The 19731-nt window shown below is 45.9% G+C and overlaps 1 protein-coding gene across 1 annotated transcript in view; it reads right to left on the minus strand.

Annotated features, from left to right (window-relative positions):
- Positions 1-11027, minus strand: part of LOC124789071 (prolactin-releasing peptide receptor-like) — a 256192-nt gene extending 245165 nt beyond the window's left edge. The window contains exon 1 of the mRNA XM_047256363.1: positions 9747-11027. Within this exon, the coding sequence (XP_047112319.1) occupies positions 9747-11027 (1281 nt within the window). The remainder of the gene's footprint in view (positions 1-9746) is intronic.
- Positions 11028-19731: the final 8704 nt, after the last annotated feature.

Consider the following 19731-nt stretch of genomic DNA (forward strand, 5'->3'; position numbering starts at 1 on the left):
AGCTGACGGCGGAAGTGAAAAGGGCTGACAAAAATGGCTCTGAGCACTATGGGACTTAACATCTATGGTCATCAGTCCCCTAGAACTTTAAATTACTTAAACTTAACTAACCTAAGGACGTCACACAACGCCCAGTCATCACGAGGCAGAGAAAATCCCTGACCCCGCCGGGAATCGAACCCTGGAACCCGGGCGTGGGAAGCGAGAACGCTACCGCACGACCACGAGATGCGGACAAGGGCTGACATTAAAAGCACAACGCAGGGATGCCTGGAGCAATTTCGAGAAAATCAGGTATTTGAATGGGTCATTATTTGTACAGAACTACGGTGGGAGTAATACACCCCCACTCATAAGGATGGGGACGGGGGTAACAAGAGGGCAATAGTAAAAATGTTCTTAAGCAACCTGTTGCTATTTTTTTTCCGCATTTATTTAACTGTCGATGATTCATAAAGATGAAGAGGATTTTGCCTCTCACTTGCAATGTACAGTGCGTCAACCAGGTTCCGAAAATGAGCACTCCAGCGAACCAATAATCTCGTCTGTGTGTTTCGGGACCAAATATAATACCAACCAGCTGAACACAACGGATAAATTTAACATCCACTGTTGCGTCATAAGGTGTAAAACGGCAGAGAATCCACCTGTGCAGTATATGTGACATGAGCATAAACCGACGAAGGCCCCGACTGAAAAAAGCTAGTACTGCTTTAAAAACGGAATAAAGTGCTGCTAAATTTGAGGAAAGTTAAATACTGCTTTGAATAAAACAGTTACTTTAAGAGTGTTATAACCGCTTCGAAGAAGGCCGTGAATACCACAAAGGTGCCGGCAGCCTTGGACCCGTCAGCACATCAGCCGACGAAATGGTGAACGAAATACACCCCTGCGACACCCCTTACTCTCTGCATGCATGACTTCAGGCGATAGAGCAGCAGCGGAGAGCCATTCTGGTGAATGGATGTTCACGTCTCTGTACAGGCACGTTTTTAAAGGTGCAATAAAGGTATGCTGGTGACATCGAGAGTGTTTCCGAACCGGGGGGGGGGGGGGGGGGGGTATTAGTGGGACCTTTCCTGTTTTACTCACGCGTGTGTTCATTTTACACCTTCCCTCCCCACACTCCCATCCCCAATGAGCACGTCACGTGAGGTGCGAATGAAGACAGTTGAAGAAACATAAACACACTTAGCTGCCTTGGATCGTATTCAAATCTTGTCGAATCATTTTGAACGGCCTCTAGTGGTTCCGCGATGTACACCAGAGCTCAAAATTTCGGCTGCGCAACACTCCAAACAGGTCAGATCACATTCAAAGGGATTGCAGTCCCACGATGGCCTTAGAAGAGCATGGCCTGTAAGCAGTGTTGAACTTCGCCAAGAACGTTGTCCTGTTGCTCAAAACACTGCGAAAAGTCGCTTTCCTCTGCGAAATGTGAGTTAATGAACACCAGAGAAGGTGTGGTTCGATTGAAGCCATTTATGGAACGTTCTGCGACCTTCTCGAGTCTAATTAAGCGGCGGTGTGTATGAAATTTTTTCCTAGGGCATCCACGGCCACGATGGCGTTGGGCAGAATTGTGGTGAAATTTGTTGCGAATGTGACATCATTCATCCACCTCACACCATACATGAAATTCTTAGCTGTGGCGTTTTTCGCATGTGTTGAATCCTTGCTTTTGAAACGTCACCGAATCCGAGGGTGACGTAGCAGGACGCCAATCTTTTGCAATGTTGCAGAGGAAGGTTGTAAGGACTTTTGAGCCATCAACGTGATTACTCTGCTATTCCAATAAAGTGCCTGCCAGAGGGTTCAATGAATCACCTTCATGTTGTCTCTGTACCGTTCCACTCTCGAAAGGCACGCGGCAGAAACGAGCACTTAATGTTTTCTGTGCGAGCCCTGATTTATTTTATCATGGTGATCATTTCTCCCTATGTAGGTGGGTGCTAACAGAATGTTATCGCAATCGGAGGAGAAAACGGGTGATTGAAATTTCATGAGAAATTCCCGTCGTAACGAAAATCGCCTTTCTTTTAATGATTGTCACTCCAATTCACGTATCATGTCTGTGACACTGACTCCTTTATTTTGCGATAGGACAAAAAGAGCTGCCCTTCTTTGTACATTTTCGATGTCATCCGTCAGTCCCACCCGATGCGAATCCCACACCGCACAGCAATACTCCAGAATAGGGCGGACAAGAGTAGTGTAAGTAGTCTCTTTGGTAGACCTGTCGCACCTTCTAAGTGTTCTGCCAATGAATCGCAGTCTTTGGTTTGCTCTACTTACAATACTATCTATGTGATCTTTCCAATATAGGTATTTGTAATTCTAATCCCTAAATATTTAGTTGAATTTTCAGCCCTCAGATCTGTGTGACTTATGGCGTAATCAAAATGTAGCTGATTTCGTTTAGAACTCATGTGAATAACATCACACTTTTCTTTATTCAGGGTCAATTGCCACTTTTCGCACCATACAGATATCTTATCTAAATCATTTTGCAAGTCGTTTTGATCATCTGATGACGGTAAGTAACAGCATCATCTGCAATCAATCTAAGGCGGCTACTCAGATTGTCTCCTATGTCGTTAATATAGATCAGGAACAATACAGGGCCTATAACAATTCCTTGGGGAACGCCGGATATTACTTCTGTTTTACTCGATGACTTTCCGTCTATTACTACGAACTGAGACATTTCTGACAGGAAATCACGAATCCAGTCGCACAACTCAGGCGATGCTCTGTAGGCATGCAGTTTGATTAGAATACGCTTGTGAGGAACTGTGTCGAAAGCCTTCTGGAAACCTAATATGGAATCAATTTGACATTCCCCGTTGACAGCACTTAATACTTCATGAGTATAAAGTGCTAGTTGTGTTTCACAAGAACGATATATTCTGAATCCGTGCTGACTACATGTCAATAAATCGTTTACTTCGAGGTACTTAATAATGTTCTAATGCAGTATATGTTCTAAAACCCTAGTGCAAATCGACGTTAGTGATATAGGCCCGTAATTCAGCGGATTACTCCTACTTCCCTTTTTGGGTATTCGTGTGACTTGACCAATTTTCCAGTCTTTAGGTACGGCTCTTTCTATGAGCGATTGGTTGTATATAATCGCTAAATATGGAGCTATTTTATCAGCATACTCTGAGAGGAACCTGACAAGTATACAATCTGGACCGGAGGGTTTGCCTTTATTAAGTGATTTAAGCTGCTTTATTACACCGAGGATATCTACTTCTATGTATCTCATCTTGGCAGGTGTTCTTGATTGGAATTCAGGAATATTTACTTCGTCTTCTTTGGTGAAGGAGTTCCGGAAAACCGTGTTTAATAACTCTGCTTTAGTGGCACTGTCATCAGTGACTTCACCGTTGTTATCGCGCAGTGAAGGTATTGATTGTGTTTCGCCACTGGTGTGCTTTATGTATGACCAGAATCTCTTTGGGTTTTCTGCCAGATTTCGAGACAGAATTTCGTTGTGGAAATTATTAAAAGCATTTCGCATTGAAGTACGAGCAATATTTCGAACTTAAGCGTCGCAGTGGGAGACAATCACGGAGTTTCTAAAAAGTGATCCCTTAATTGTGTTGCGCAGTGTAGCTATGGCCGATCGGCAGATTTCAACCTGAGATGTTGCTCATGATGTTAGCCTACCAGTGGGCTCTTTCCATTAATTTTTTTCTGCTGTTGTATGTAATACCATAAGTGGAGAACTGTGATAGCAAAAAGTCTTCTACAATTGTTTAATTTCAAACTGCGGATTGGTCAGAAAACGCTAGGTGAAGTAATCAACGACGCAGAACTACTGAAACGGGTCATAACAGATGATGAAACAGAGTTTTATGGATGTGACGTCGAAACTAAGGCTTAACCGCGTCAGTGGAAGCATTTGGGATCACTAAGACCGGGAAAGCTCAATAAATGAGGGCAATTGTGAAGTTTATGCTCGCTGACTTTTTTGTTTTTAATAGCACAGAGCAGCATGAGCTGGTACAAGATGTAACGGTCAACAAGGAGTACTGATTATAAGATAAACGACGTCTGCGTCAAGATCGGGGTTTATGGCAGAACAATTCATAACTTATACTCCACGATAATGCACGTGCACGTATTTAGCAGTTTTTTCGTGAATTTTTTTGGCCAAAAGCAATACAGCAATGATGCTAGAGACTCTGTGTTCCCCAAAACAAGGCTGCCTGTAACTGCTTTTTGCTACTAAAAAGAAAGGGGATTCAGAAAGCACTGTCCTGTCCCAGTATAGGTAAGATTAAAAACGCATCTCGGAGACGACTAAAAGCTATCCTACAGATCGAGTCCTAAAAGTCAGCGCTGTAATAAGTGTGCAATATCTACTTGAGACAATTTTAAAGAGGCTTACGTTGATGTTGACGAATGACTTATCCCCAAAGAAAATATACTTCTGTTATTTTTTTAAACATTGGATGAGTTATTACACATTTTAATAGTATCGATCGCAAGAAAATATAACTACAGCTTGATGACTACCACTCCTCAGAACATACTTACACTAGAATTGGTATCATTGTAGACTCTTTATCACGACAACATCGATACTAAGTGCAACTGGTCGGTATTAAAAGGACGGTCAGCGATAAGTGTGCTGCTGGTACACTAAGAGACATGGGTTTACCAGCCGTTTAATATTGTCAAGTTACAGTACGTACCAATGCTTTTGTAGTCAACACTACTCTTAGTTACAAATTCTGGTGTAAGCATTGCCGAATACCACTTAAAGGGAGTACGGACAGAAGTCTTGTGGTGGTGAGATTTTCCTTTACTTTCACTTCAGTCGTCTTGCATTCTTTTGATTCGACTTTTTTTCTGTTGATTTAGCTGTTGAATTTCGCTGTAGATTTTAACATTGTATATACAAAATGAAAGTGAAATAAATATGAAATCTGTAGACTGTAACGACCTGCTATTGATGTACAGCAATAAATAAAAGAAAGCAGGATGATTGCCAGTCACCTCGAACCGATAAATATCAAGTTTAAATTTTATTGCGATCAGCTAAAGGTAAAGAATGTGACGTAGCCCCCTTACCGGAGTATCGTCCTGAATGTAAGTAGAGTGGAGCGCCCTGGTGCTAGGACAGGGAGGAGCAACAAGTAAGTGACTCACCCGTACTTTATCCCCAGGAAAGAGGTCCGGTGCTTATTTTGACAGCTAGATGAGTGGGTCTGGGGCTAGTCTGGACGGACTCGGACGAGGGAAAGTCCCCACCCATATCCAGCACTGAACCCAGGACCTGCAGGCACGGAGCCTAGTGCTCTATCCACTAGACATCCATAGCCCTACTTTACTGCGATCAAGCCCGTTAAAATAACCAGTATAATCAATACACATTACACTAATGGATGTGCATATGTATGTATGTGTACATGTACTTATGTATCTTCCACATCGCCTAATAGACATCGGCACAGATTTCAACCAAACTTGGTGAACATGTTATTTACTGTCTGGAAAGAATCGCCGTGGGGTAAGAACCATGTACCTAACGAAGGGGCGCAGTTGAGGGTGGAAAACAAGAGTATATTATGACGCCCGAATTCCTGGACTTTATTCATCGACTATTTCAGAATGAGTACACTTAGTGACTTGCAATAAAACTGGCACACAATTTCAAACCCTTACGAAAATTGTTCTCGCTGACAACGACCACAAAATGATGAAAAGAAAAGAAAGTTCTGTTACTACATTTTTCGGTGTTCCATGCAGTAAAACTGCGGCATCATGCATGAAGTTTTTAATTTATTTTCTTTTTATTACTAAATCTATTTACAACAAATTTCCCAGACAGTATTCACAACTGCCACTCAATGTACCTACAAACGTATATATCATCGTGCGACGCATAGTTCAGAACATATAACGTCATAAACACTGAGATGCATGAAAAACAACCATGTCATGCAAGCCGTTCCAAATTTATTTTATTTTTTCTACTAACTCTCTTATCAACAAATTTCGTGGACAGTATCTGCAGCTGCCGCTGAATGTACTTACAAAATTACACACACCAAAAAAAGTTCTGCATCACCCTGGTTCCCAGAACTCCTGAAGATAGACGTTGACTATGGATATTGTATCACAGACGCAGTCGCTTTGACCGTTCAGAAATGTCACTAAACTCGACCAAAGATGTAAGCAACCAAGCATGAGCAGCACATATTAGACGGAGGGAGTACGACAGCCTATCAGTTCCAGTCATTCCACCAGGAAAGAGGTACACCGATCGTGTTGTCTGTATTTCAACCATGCCTAGACGCTCATTACCGATGTTCGATCGCGTCCGCACTTTTACTTTGTGCCAGGAAGGGCTCTCAACAAGGGAAGTGTCCAGGCGTCTCGGAGTGAATCAAAGCGATGTTGTTCGGACATGGAGGACATATAGGGAGACAGGAACTGTGGATTACATGCCTCGCTCAGGCCGTCCAAGGGCTACTAGTGCAGTGGATGACCGCTACGTAGGGATTGTGACTCGGAGGAACCCTGACAGCAATGCCACAACGATGAAAGATGCTTTTCATGCAGCCACAGGACATCGTGTTACGACTCAAACTGTGCGCAATAGGCTGCATGATGCGCAGCTTCACTCCCGACGTCCATGGCGAGCCCCATCTTTGCAGCCACGACACTATGGAGCGCGGTACAGATGGGACAAACAACATGCCAAATGAATCTTCCTGGCAGATTAAAGCTGTGTGCCGGACCGTGACTCGAACTCGGGACCTTTGCCTTTCGCTGGCAAGTGCTCTACCAACTGAGCTACCCAAGCACGACTCATGCCCCGTCCTCACAGCTTTACTTCTGCCAGTACCTCGTCTCCTACCTTCCAAACTTTACAGAAGCTCTCCTGCGAACCTTGCAGAACTAGCACTCCTGAAAGAAAGGATATTGCGGAGACATGGCTGAGCCACAGCCTGGGAGATGTTCCTAGAATGAAACTTTCACTCTACAGCTGCAAGGTTCGCAGGAGAGCTTCTGTAAAGTTTGGAAGGTAGGAGACGAGGTACTGGCAGAAGTAAAGCTGTGAGGACGGGGCGCGAGTCGTGCTTGGGTAGCTGAGTTGGTAGAGCACTTGCCCGCGAAAGGCTAAGGTCCCGAGTTCGAGTCTCGGTCCGGCACACAGTTTTAATCTGCCAGGAAGTTTCATATCAGTGCACACTCCGGTGTAGAGAGAAAATTTAATTCTAGAAACATGCCAAATATACCGCTCAGGATTTGCATCACGTTCTCTTCACCGATGAGTGTCGCATAAGCCTTCAACCAGGCAATCGTCGGAGACGTGTTTGGGGGCAACCCGCAGAGGTTGGCAGCCGGTGTGGCCGAATGGTTCTAGGCGCGTCAGGCTGGAACCGCGCGGCCGCTACGATCGCAGGTTCGAATCCTGCCTCGGGCATGGATATCTGTGATGTCCTTCGGTTAGTTAGGTTTAATTAGTTCTAAGTTCTAGGTGACTGATGACCTCAGATGTTGAGTCCCATAGTGCTCAGAGCCATTTGAACCATTTGAACCGGACAGGTTGAAAGCCTTAGACACACTGTCCAGCAAGTGCACCAAGGTGGCGGTTTGCTGCTGTTTTGGAGTGGCATTGTGTGGGGCCGACGTACGCCGCTGGTGGTAATGGAAGGTGCCGTGAGGGCTGTACGATACGTGAATGCCAACCTCCGACCGATAGTGCAACCATATCGGCAGCATAGTGGCGAGGCATTTGTCTTCATGGACGAAAATTCGCGCGCCCTTCATTCACATCTGGCGAATGACTTTCTTCAGGATAGCGACATCGCTCGACTAGAGTGGTCAGCATGTTCTCCAGACATGAACCCTATCGAACATGCCTGGATAGATTGAAAAGGTCTGCTTATGGACGACATGACCGACCAACCACACTGAGGGAAGTAGGCGAATCGCCGTTGAGGGAGGGGACAACCTGGACCAACAGTGCTTTGATGAAATTGTGGATAGTACGTCACGACAAATACAAGCACGCATCAATGTAAGAGGTCGTGCTGCTGGGTATTAGAGGTACCGATGTCTAAAGCAATCTGGACCACCACCTCTGAAGGTCTCGCTGTATGGTGGTACAACATGCAATGTGTGGTTTTCACGAGAAATAAAAAGGGTGGAAATGATGTTGGTTTTGATCTCTATTCCAATTTTCTGTACAGGTTCCGGAACTCTCGGAACCGAGGTGATGCAAAACTTTTTTTTGATGTGTTTGTATCATTGTACTACACATAGTTCAGGAGACATAATATCATAAACACTGAACGTGTCTGAAAAATTACATCACTGTACTATACACTCTTCAGGAGATATAACATTATAAACATTGAGCTGCGTGAAAACGAAAGTGCAGGGCGATATTAGCTACTGATACTGTTATCATATGTGTAGCAATATATATGGCATGTTTTACATGTACGTGAAATATATGTGACATGTGCTTACTCTGACAAAGTGGCAGGTAAGAACCTCTTGAGTCCCTGTATCGAATTCAACCAAACTTGGTACGCATATTATTTAGTACCTGGGAAGGCATACTGATGGGGTGACACCACCAACAAGCTATTTCAGTAGGGATGGCTCAGAGGGCGTGGGAAGGAGGAAATGGACAGAGAGTGGAGAGGAGGAGTTGGACACAGATAGCGGCGGTGGGTGGAGAAGGTGGACACAGAGAGAGAGAGAGAGGGAGGAGGAAATGGACAGAGAAAGGGAAGAAGATGAAATTAACAAAGAGAAGAGGAGAAGGAAATGAATAGAGAGAGCGAGAGCGTGGTACCACGTATCGATAGCGGCTCAGAAGTTACCATCTGAAGTCAACAGCGGTCACATGGGATCTGGCGGTCCCAACAGTGGGCACCCTGTGAGCCACAGCTCTAGTGGCTCCGTACTACGAGAGACCTCTGTCAGTAGCAGCGACGCAGCCCACCTGTGCTTGGAGCCTCTTCCTTGTGACATTGACAGCTGGACTCTGTTCCTTGCTGTATTATTTGTAATGAGTCCTCGTACAATCCAAGAAATACATGTTAAGTAAATATTCTCTTTGCTAATAATTTGTGCTCCTGTCCAGCTTTCCTACAGCGAAATTTGCCTCACCGTTATGGAGACCACCTCTCCTTACCATTGTGCATGACGTCGCACACCTTAGGGGGAAGAACACATTGACAGTGTGAGGGAGAGGAAGAGGTGGACAGAGTGAGCGGGGTGGAGGAGATTGATTTATGAGCTAGAGCAGATGAACTTAAATGGGGAAGAGGAGATGAAGTTTGAGGCAGGACTAGGAGACGAACTTAGAGGTGGGAAGGAAATGATGGATCAGGAGAAGACTGGAATAAATACGCACACGGGGAATGCTGGGTCTTCCTCAGAAGGCGATGTTGATGATGAAGTCGCACACTCCGTGGCGGAGCGTAGGGGAACGATGCGGGAGAGCCGCACCGCCGTACTAGGGAAGGTCCTAGTGGAGGTGGTTTACCATTGCCTTCCTCCGACCGTAATGGGGATGAATGATGATGATGAAGATGACACAACAACACCCAGTCATCTCGAGGCAAGAAAAATCCCTGACGCCACCGGGAATCGCACCCGGGACCCCGTGCTCGGAAAGCGAGAACGCTACCGCGAGACCACAAGTAGCGGACAGGGCGATGTTACATCTTACTAATATTGAATGAGACAGTAAAGTGCTTACTCACCTAGATACGAGAATCAAGGAGGTGATCGTTGTCCTGGACCATCTGCTCTCCTTGCTGGATCTGTAGACGAACCTCGCTCGTATGGACAGAGTATGTGGCGGAGTCGCTAGAGGCCACGGGAAGAGCGCCATCTTTGACATCTAGAGGAGTGTCGCGGTGCTGCTGTGCCGTCGTCGTCGCCGCGGGCAACAGCGAGTCCTGCGTTTTACCAGTAGGTGCACACGACGGCCGTGGTCCCAGAGCGGCGTGGTCGGCTGTACCCTCCGGTCTGAAGCAGGGCAGAACGCGGCGGAACTCCTTGCGGAAGTTCTCGTTCATCCAGGCGTAGAGGAACGGGTTGTAGCAGGTGGAGCTCATGGCGAGCGCGTGCACCAGGAAGAAGCAGAGGTTGAAGTAGCGCCAGGTGCCGAACGAGGTGAAGACGTCGTTGGCGAGGTTGAGCAGGGTGAGCGGCATCCAGGACAGGCCGAAGATGGCGACCATGGCGACGAGCATGCGGTTGGTGCGGCGCTTGCGCTCGCGGTCGGCGTCGTCTCTGCGCGCCGAGCGGCAGCCGGGTTTGTGGCGCGCGCGCCGGCCCAGGCGCAGCGAGACGCGCACGTAGCAGAAGGCGGAGACGGCGAAGGGCAGCGCGAACTGGGCGGCGGCGGTGACGGCGCCGTAGGCGAGGCGCGCCCTCTCCGACGGCCAGCTCTCCTCGCAGTAGTAGTAGCCGTGCTCGGCGCGCAGCACCGTGTACAGGCCGTAGGGCAGCGTGGCCAGCGCAGAGAACAGCCAGATGCCGGCCAGCGACCAGGCGCACGTCGAGAGGCGCATGCGCGGCCGGAACGGGTGCACGATCACGAAGAAGCGGTCGACCGCGATGCTCGTCAGCGTCAGCGTCGACGTGTAGACGCTGGTGCCCTGCGCGAGCACGACGGCGCGGCACAGCGCGCCGCCGAACACCCAGCTGCCCAGGAAGGTGTAGAGCGGCGTGAAGGGCACGCACAGCGCGCACAGCAGCACGTCCGACAGCGCCAGGTTGCCGATGAACACGTTCGTCACGGTGTGCATTGCGCGGTTGCGCGCCACCACCACCACGACCAGCGCGTTGCCCGCCAGGCCCAGCACGAAGATGGTCGTGTACACCACGCAGAACAGCGCCTGCACGAACGCGTTGTAGATGATGTCGCCCGCCATGTCGTACTCACCAAAGTCCGAACTCTGGTTGGACACCCTGTACAAAGAATAGTTCCCCTCCATGCCCATACTATCAGATTGTCCTCCAACTTCACCAGACATTATCTCGAGCGGAGGAGAACTCAATTGGCAACCACAAATATCTTTTCTTCAGAATACACGCCACAACTGAATCTAATCCTTGACTAATTACAAGTCCTGTATCTGCTTAACAGGCTCGTATTTCATTTCGCTACCCGTCATGACGCAATGGAATATCTCAAAAGGTTGACACCCATAAAATTCCATAAGCATCCAAGTGTGTAGCCCTCGTCAGTTGCATTTTACACATCCTCACAGCATTAGGAGACAAATTACCTAGTACCACACGGCTGTTTGTTGCTAGGTCACTCCTTGGAAAAACTGATATGTACAATTATGTCAGGGTGTAACGACTACAGCACTTTTATTGTACTCGGGTTTTCCTTTGCATATTTAAACATATATTCCTAGCAGTCCATTTCTAACCGATTATACACCCGTTCTCGCCTCGAAGATCTTTGTTAAGAGCGCTAGAGACGCTGATATCACGCACCCGGTGGTATCTATCATAATCATCATCATCATACACACGAGATTAACATTTACAGTTCCATACTAAAATGTAATGTTTGGTCCATAAGCTTTGCGCAGCAAAACATACCTAATGGTTTCTTGAGCTTGATAAATGTTAGCTTCAGCATATATTATGGCTAGATTTTACACATCATTACATGTTTTTCTCAGAAATAACGATCACCTTTACGCTTTGAAGATCAAAAGCACAGTAAAACTCTTTACGATCTGAAATTCACTATAACTAATCCCCCTGTCTATCAACTCATAAAACAGCTCCAAATAGACAGTACACTTCAAATTGTTTTAAAAACGAAAATTAATAGCTAATACGAATCTTTTTTAGTTTCCAGTTTGGTAGGTTCTCTAGTACCCCATCTAAGCGAAATGAAACAATATTTGACACAACAACACTTCTCTTAGGAAATTCGTTAGTAGCACCATAAGTGCAAAAGTTCAATCACGTGTCACTAAATCGACTTAAATCTTTGAAACAGTGAAGATAAATCGTTTGATTTCATAACTGCAACGACGGAAATGACTAACAAATTGTTCTGAGGAATATATGCACCAGAGTTGCTTGTAACCAATTTTTCATGCCTTTACTCCAAAATGCTTCTGTTTTCACCATGCGCGCTTAATATGCCAAAGTTATTGGATGAGTAACTTAAGAAACGTTCAGTAATAATTGTTAATATGAAATATTACGTGTCTGGGTAGCATTAAGTTTCTGTAGCGGTTGCAGAAATTACGATCGTGTTCAACAGTTATTTGTAGCTGCGACGCACTTCCAAACTAGCTTAAATTGCGTGAAGAAGAGTAAAACACAAGTTTATTTACCTGTTTCGAAAATATTTCACGTGACACTAGTAGGTACAGTGTAATAATTTACCTGAAACACTCTCAGAATAAATTCTTCTGCTGGGAATGCCATTCGAGATATGTGAACAAATGTAAGAGTACATACTCTTACCCACAGATAGCCGCACCGCGGTTACTGTAAACTACCTTAGCGGAATATCTCCGTCACATTCACTGAGACACACTGTCTCTGTTTCGCCGCGGAAGTAGCTTTCACAGCGGCCGGAGACATTCCTTTACTGCGGACGCAGCCATCCAAAGCTGTCTGCGGTAACAGCTTCTGGAAGCTGTCAGGGACAGCCGTGGCAGTTGAGGACTCGACTGTTGTTGTCCTCTCCCTTTGGCAGCGGATTCCGCGGCTGCTTTCAGCCTCAAGAACGACTTCCTTTATTTAGAGCGGGCTATTCTTCTGTGGCTATCACAAGCAGCCGCCAGCTGCCACCTAGCGCTGTTCTCTTTCTTCCGCATTCGGTCTCTTATTTCGACTTTGCCGAAACCAGCATAGTTCACTGAAAGTTTCAAAACAACGTAATTAACTGATGCTATACGTTCACACGTCGCTTTCATTCGCAGGTATCTATTAGATAGCACTCTTATTGACGTAGAAGACGTCTTAACTACAATTGTTACACTCACAGCTATAAAATGTTATCAGTTAACGATTGAGTTCAATGTTTGGAACTCGTGACTGTTTAGAGGAACACGACGCTATTGTGAAACTTTAAGAAAAGTCCTACGTTTTAATCGTTCTTTCAGTTTTTATATTAAGAATGGCCACTGAAAAAACAACTCACTAGGAAAATCACACTCAAAAGATACTGTCTTCATCTTGCGCAACAATACATCTAGAATAAACTCTACTCATAAGTACTTTCATCACACGTAAAAATTACTGGAGAATATGTAAAACGTTATGGTCTGTTATTTAGATCAGTTCTGTACTGATAAATTCAGCTCAATGCGCAGAGTTTGCAAAGTCTTTGTAGAAAATAAAAGTTCACGTGACCAAGTAATGCTTGAAACTTAACTGAAGTTAAGTGGGTGAGCGCTAAGAAAAAGTTCCAAGGATTATGTTCCGCAAAAGTGATGAAACAATGTAACAAATTATCTTTAGTCTTCGGAGTCCGGAAACACGAATAACGCACTCTGTCAACATATAGCTAGGATTCATGAACTATATTTCCACTAATACTACTTGTTGCACAATACGCAAGTACTCACTGGCAAAAAAGGAAGTATTTCTTGCATATTGTCGTTCGACGTTCAGAAACAATATAATATTTTAGGCGCACTCCTATCTTTCACTGTCCTAAGGGATTGTGATAGAGCTAGAAACACTTCAAGTAGCGCTTCTTCAGAAGCCGAGTCAGAATTCGCTCGCTTTGGTAACTGAGTCGACTGACATGTGTTCCGAGTCAGTTATGAAGAAAACTACACACGAGTGAGAGAAAACTAGACACGATAGTTTTTTTTTCTTCGTTACGACTCGAAGATATGCAAGAGAGAGCAGTAAATTCGTCAGCAACAGCTATAACGGATTACCACTGAAGTCTTTTCAAAGTGCGATATTTTAGATGGAGATTTCCCATCATTCGTGTAACACTACTGGCAAAACTTCCCGTTCGGCCAGCTGTGTGGTGACGTCACAGTGCTCACGCGGAGCGCACAGTAGCAGCCGGCCGGCGGCGACGCGTGCGGCGAGCGGCGACGCGCGGGCGCCTGGCGGACTCGGTGGCCGGCGTCGGCGTCGGCGTCGGCGTCGGCTGCGGGCGGCGGACTGCTGAGGCGTCGGCGCCGCGGCAGCCGGCGTCGGGCGTCGCTGGACCGGCGCGCCGACAGCGCGTGCGCCACCTGCGGCGTCGCCACGGCAGAGGCCAGGCGGAGGCGTCTTCCTCGCAGCGCCGCGCTCATCCGGCACGTGTACTCCTTCGATTCGTAATTGTGAAGTTCTGGAACATGTTGAAAGTACACAACGTGACCGAAACCCAGTGTACCTACAACACCTCAGCAACGGTACACGCCGGCCGCTGTAGCCGAGCGGTCCTAATGCGCTTCCGCCTGGAACCGAGCGACCGCTACGGTCGCAGGTTCGAATCCTGCGTCGGGCAGGGATGTGTGTGATGTTAGCTAGGTTGAAGCAGTTCTAAGATCTAGGGGACTGATGACCTCAGATGTTAAGTCCCGTAGTGCTCAGAGCCATTTGAACCATTTGAACAGTACACACAATGTGTTTTCTAGTGCAAAACATTTTATTCTGCGCCTGTTGCACTTGAGAAAGTGCGAAATTTGTTGGGGGATATCGTGGAATATTCCAGCTTCAGCCCCATACTTTCATCAAATTCCGATCGGTGGCGGCGCTATACGTAGCCTAAAAAAATTGCTACTGTACTGGAGGGACGTTCACAGCCGACAGCTCTCATAATTTTCTTTCGGCGGAAAGCTAGAGCATCACGGATATTCGTAGGTGCTTGTAGAATGTCTGGAGACCTGACTGTGGACAAAAGCACGTCGAATCGTTGAGCGAGGCATCTGCCATCACCGCACTAAGATCCCCGCAAACCTGTCTGATCTCCCGCGTGCCGGCTGGCCGCAAATACACTACTGGCCATTAAAATTGCTACACCACGATAATGACGTGCTACAGACGTGAAATTTAACCGACAGGAAAAAGGTGCTGTGATATGCAAATGATTTGCGTTTCAGAGCATTCACACAAGGTTGGCGCCTGTGGCGACACCTACAACGTGCTGACATGAGGAAAGTTTCCAACCGATTTCTCAAACACGAACAGCAGTCGACCGGCGTTGCCTGGAGAAACGTTGTTTTGATGCCTCGTGTAAGGAGGAGAAATGTGTACAGCACGTTTCCGACTTTGATAAAGGTCGGATTGTAGCCTATTGCGACTACGGTTTATCGTATCTTGACATTGCTGCTCGCGTTGGTCGAGATCCAATTACTGTTAGCAGAATATGGAATCGGTGCGTTCAAGATGGTAAAACGGAACGCCGTGCTGGATCCCAAGGGTCTCGTATCACTAGCACTCGAGATGACAGGCATCTTATCCGCATGGCTGTAATGGATCATGCAGACACGTCTCGATCTCTGAGTAAACAGATGGGGACGTTTGCACGACATCAACTATCTGCACGAACAGTTCGACGACGTTTGCAGCAGCATGGACTATCAGCTCGGAGACCATGGCTGCGATTATCCTTGACGCTGCATCACAGGCGGGAGCGCCTTCGATGGTGTACTCAACGACGAACCTGGGTGCACGAATGGCAAAACGTCATCTTTTCGGATGAATCCAGGTTCACTTTACAGCATCATGATGTTCGCATCCGTGTTTGGCGACATTGCGGTGAACGCACATTGGAAGCGATTATTCGTCATCGCCATACTGGCGTATCACTCGACGTGATGGTATGGGGTGCCATTGGTTACACGTCTCGGTGCACGAATGGCAAAACGTTAATTTTACGGATGAACCAGGTTCTCTTTACAACATCACGATGGTCGTATCCGTATTTGGCGACATCGCGGTGTACGCACATTGGAAGCGTGTATTCGTCATCGCCATACTGGCGTGTCACCCGACGTGATGGTATGGGGTGCCATTGGTTACACGTCTCGGTCACCTCTTGTTCGCATTGACGGCACTTTGAACAGTGGACGTTACTTTTCAGATATGCTACGACCCGTGGCTCTACCCTTCATTCGATCCCTGCGAAACCTTACATTTCAGCAGGATAACGCACGACCGCATGTTGCAGGTCCTGTACGGGCCTTTCTGGATTCAGAAAATGTACGACTGCTACCCTGGCCAGCACATTCTCCAGACCTCTCACCAACTGAAAACGTCTGGTCAATGGTGGCCAAGCAACTGGCTCGTCACAATACGCCAGTCACTACTCTTGATGAACTGTGGTATCGCATTGAATCTGCATGGGCAGCTGTACCTGTACACGCCATCCAAGCTCTGTTTGACTCAATGCCTAGGCGTATCAAGGCCGTTATTACGGCCAGAGGTGGTTGTTCTGGGTACTGATTTCTCAGGATCTATGCACCCAAACTGCGTGAAAATGTAATCACATGTCAATTCTAGTATATTATATTTGTCCAATGAATACCCGTTTATCATCTGCATTTCTTCTTGGTGTAGCAATTTTAATGGCCAGTGGTGTAGCTCATGCAAGTTGGAACGTGTGGACACTCTCATTCGAGCCGGTCGACTATTCACATTCAAACACCTTGGCGCTGAACTGGAAGACTCTGTTGGTAGTGCTGACATATTCGCCCACCGTCTGAGGTAGTCAAAGGTGTGTGTCCGCTAGGTTCCTCGCCTCCTTACAGAACACCATAGGGAACAACGAATGACCTTTTGTGCGGAGTTCCTTGCGCGTTAGGAGGCTAATGCCAAAAATGTTTTGTTGAACCGCGTCACAGGCGATGAAACATACGTTGATCACTCCGAACCGGAGAAAAACAGCAATCCATGGATTATCACACCACATCTCCGCAGAAAAAGTTAAAAACCGCGTTTTCAGCCGGTAAGTCATGGCGACAGCCTCCTGGGACTCTCAGGGGGTTATTCTGTTTGGGCCGGCGGGTGTAGCCGTGCGGTTAAAGGCGCTTCAGTCCGGAACCGCGTGACCGCTACGGTCGCAGGTTCGAATCCTGAGTCGGGCATGGATGTGTGTGATGTCCTTAGGTTAGTTAGGTTTAATTAGTTCTAAGTTCTAGGCGACTAATGACCTCAGAAGTTAAGTCGCATAGTGCTCAGAGCCATTTTATTCTGTTTGGTATCCTCCCTCGTGGGGTAACGGTCAACTTGTTGTCTTTGTGGTCTTCAGTCCTGAGACTGGTTGATGCAGCTCTCCATGCTACTCTATCCTGTGCAAGCTTCTTCATCTCCCAGTACCTACTGCAACCTACATCCTTCTGAATCTGCTTAGTGTATTCATCCCTTGGTCTCCCTCTACGATTTTTACCCTCCACGCTGCCCTCCAATGCTAAATTTGTGATCCCTTGATGCCTCAAAACATGTCCTACCAACCGATCCCTTCTTATAGTCAAGTTGTGCCACAAACTTCTCTTCTCCCCAATCCTATTCAATACCTCCTCATTAGTTATGTGATCTACCCATCTAATCTTCAGCATTCTTCTATAGCACCACATTTCGAAAGCTTGTATTCTCTTCTTGTCCAAACTAGTTATCGTCCATGTTTCACTTCCATACATTGCTACACTCCATACAAATACTTTCAGAAACGACTTCCTGACATTTAAATCTATACTCGATGTTAACAAATTTCTATTCTTCAGAAACGTTTTCCTTGCCATTGCTAGTCTACATTTTATATCCTCTCTACTTCGACCATAATCAGTTATTTTACTCCCTAAATAGCAAAACTCCTTTACTACTTTAAGTGTCTCATTTCCTAATCTAATTCCCTCAGCATCACCCGACTTAATTCGACTACATTCCATTATCCTCGTTTTGCTTTTGTTGATGTTCATCTTATATCCTCCTTTCAAAACACTATCCATTCCGTTCAACTGCTCTTCCAAGTCCTTTGCTGTCTCTGACAGAATTACAATGTCATCGGCGAACCTCAAAGTTTTTATTTCTTCTCCATGAATTTTAATACCTACTCCGAATTTTTCTTTGGTTTCCTTTACTGCTTGCTCAAAATACAGATTGAATAACATCGGGGAGAGGCTACAACCCTGTCTCACTCCTTTCCCAAACACTGCTTCCCTTTCATGCCCCTCGACTCTTATAACTGCCATCTGGTTTCTGTACAAATTGTAAATAGCCTTTCGCTCCCTGTATTTTACCCCTGCCACCTTCAGAATTTGGAAGAGAGTATTCCAGTTAACATTGTCAAAAGCTTTCTCTAAGTCTACAAATGCTAGAAACGTAGGTTTGCCTTTATTGCCTCACGTGTTCCAACATTTCTACAGAATCCAAACTGATCTTCCCCGAGGTCCGCTTCTACCAGTTTTTCCATTCGTCTGTAAAGAATTCGCGTTAGTATTTTGCAGCTGTGACTTATTAAACTGATAGTTCGGTAATTTTCACATCTGTCAACACCTGCTTTCTTTGGGATTGGAATTATTATATTCTTCTTGAAGTCTGAGGGTATTTCGCCTGTCTCATACATCTTGCTCACCAGAAGGAAGAGTTTTGTCAGGACTAGCTCTCCCAAGGCCGTCAGTAGTTCTAATGGAATGTAGTCTACTCCCGGGGCCTTGTTTCGACTCAGGTCTTTCAGTGCTCTGTCAAACTCTTCACGCATTATCTTATCTCCCAATTTCATTTTCATCTACATCCTCTTCCATTTCCATAATATTGTCCTCAGGTACATCGCCCTTGTATAAACCCTCTATATACTCCTTCCACCTTCCTGCTTTCCCTTCTTTGCTTAGAATTGGGTTGCCATCTGAACTCTTGATATTCATACAAGTGGTTTTCTTTTCTCCAAAGGTCTCTTTAATTTTCCTGTAGGCAGTATCTATCTTACCCCTAGTGAGACGAGCCTCTACATCCTTACATTGTCCTCTAGCCATCCTTGCTTAGCCATTTTGCACTTCCTGTCGATATCATTTTTGAGACGTTTGTATTACTTTTTGTCTGCTTCATTTACTGCATTTTTATATTTTCTCCTTTCATCAATTAAATTCAATATTTCTTCTGTTACCCAAGGATTTCTACTAGCCCTCGTCTTTTTACCTACTTGATCGTCTGCTGCCTTCGCTACTTCATCCCTCAGAGCTACCCATTCTTCTTCTACTGTATTTCTTTCCCCAATTCCTGTCAATTGTTTCCTTATGCTCTCCCTGAAACTCTCTACAACTTCTGGTTCTTTCAGTTTATCCAGGTCCCATCTCCTTAAATTCCCACCTTTTTGTAGTTTCTTCAGTTTCAATCTGCAGTTCATAACCAATAGATTGTGGTCAGAATCCACATCTGCCCCTGGATATGTCTTACAATTTAAAACCTGGTTCCTAAATCTCTGCCTTACCATTATATAATCTATCTGATACCTTTTAGTATCTCCAGGATTCTTCCAGGTATACAACCTTCTTTCATGATTCTTGAACCAAGTGTTAGCTATCATTAAGTTATGCTCTGTGCAAAATTCTACAAGGCGGCTTCCTCTTTCATTTCTTCCCCCCAATCCATATTCACCTACTATGTTTCCTTCTCTCCCTTTTCCTACTGTTCGAATTCCAGTCTCCCTTCACTACCTGAATCATTTCTTTTATCTCGTCATACATTTCATCAATTTCTTCATCATCTGCAGAGCTAGTTGGCATATAAACTTGTACTACTGTAGTAGGCATG

Source organism: Schistocerca piceifrons, chromosome 3, assembly GCF_021461385.2.
Source record: "Schistocerca piceifrons isolate TAMUIC-IGC-003096 chromosome 3, iqSchPice1.1, whole genome shotgun sequence".
Lineage (NCBI taxonomy): Eukaryota > Metazoa > Arthropoda > Insecta > Orthoptera > Acrididae > Schistocerca > Schistocerca piceifrons.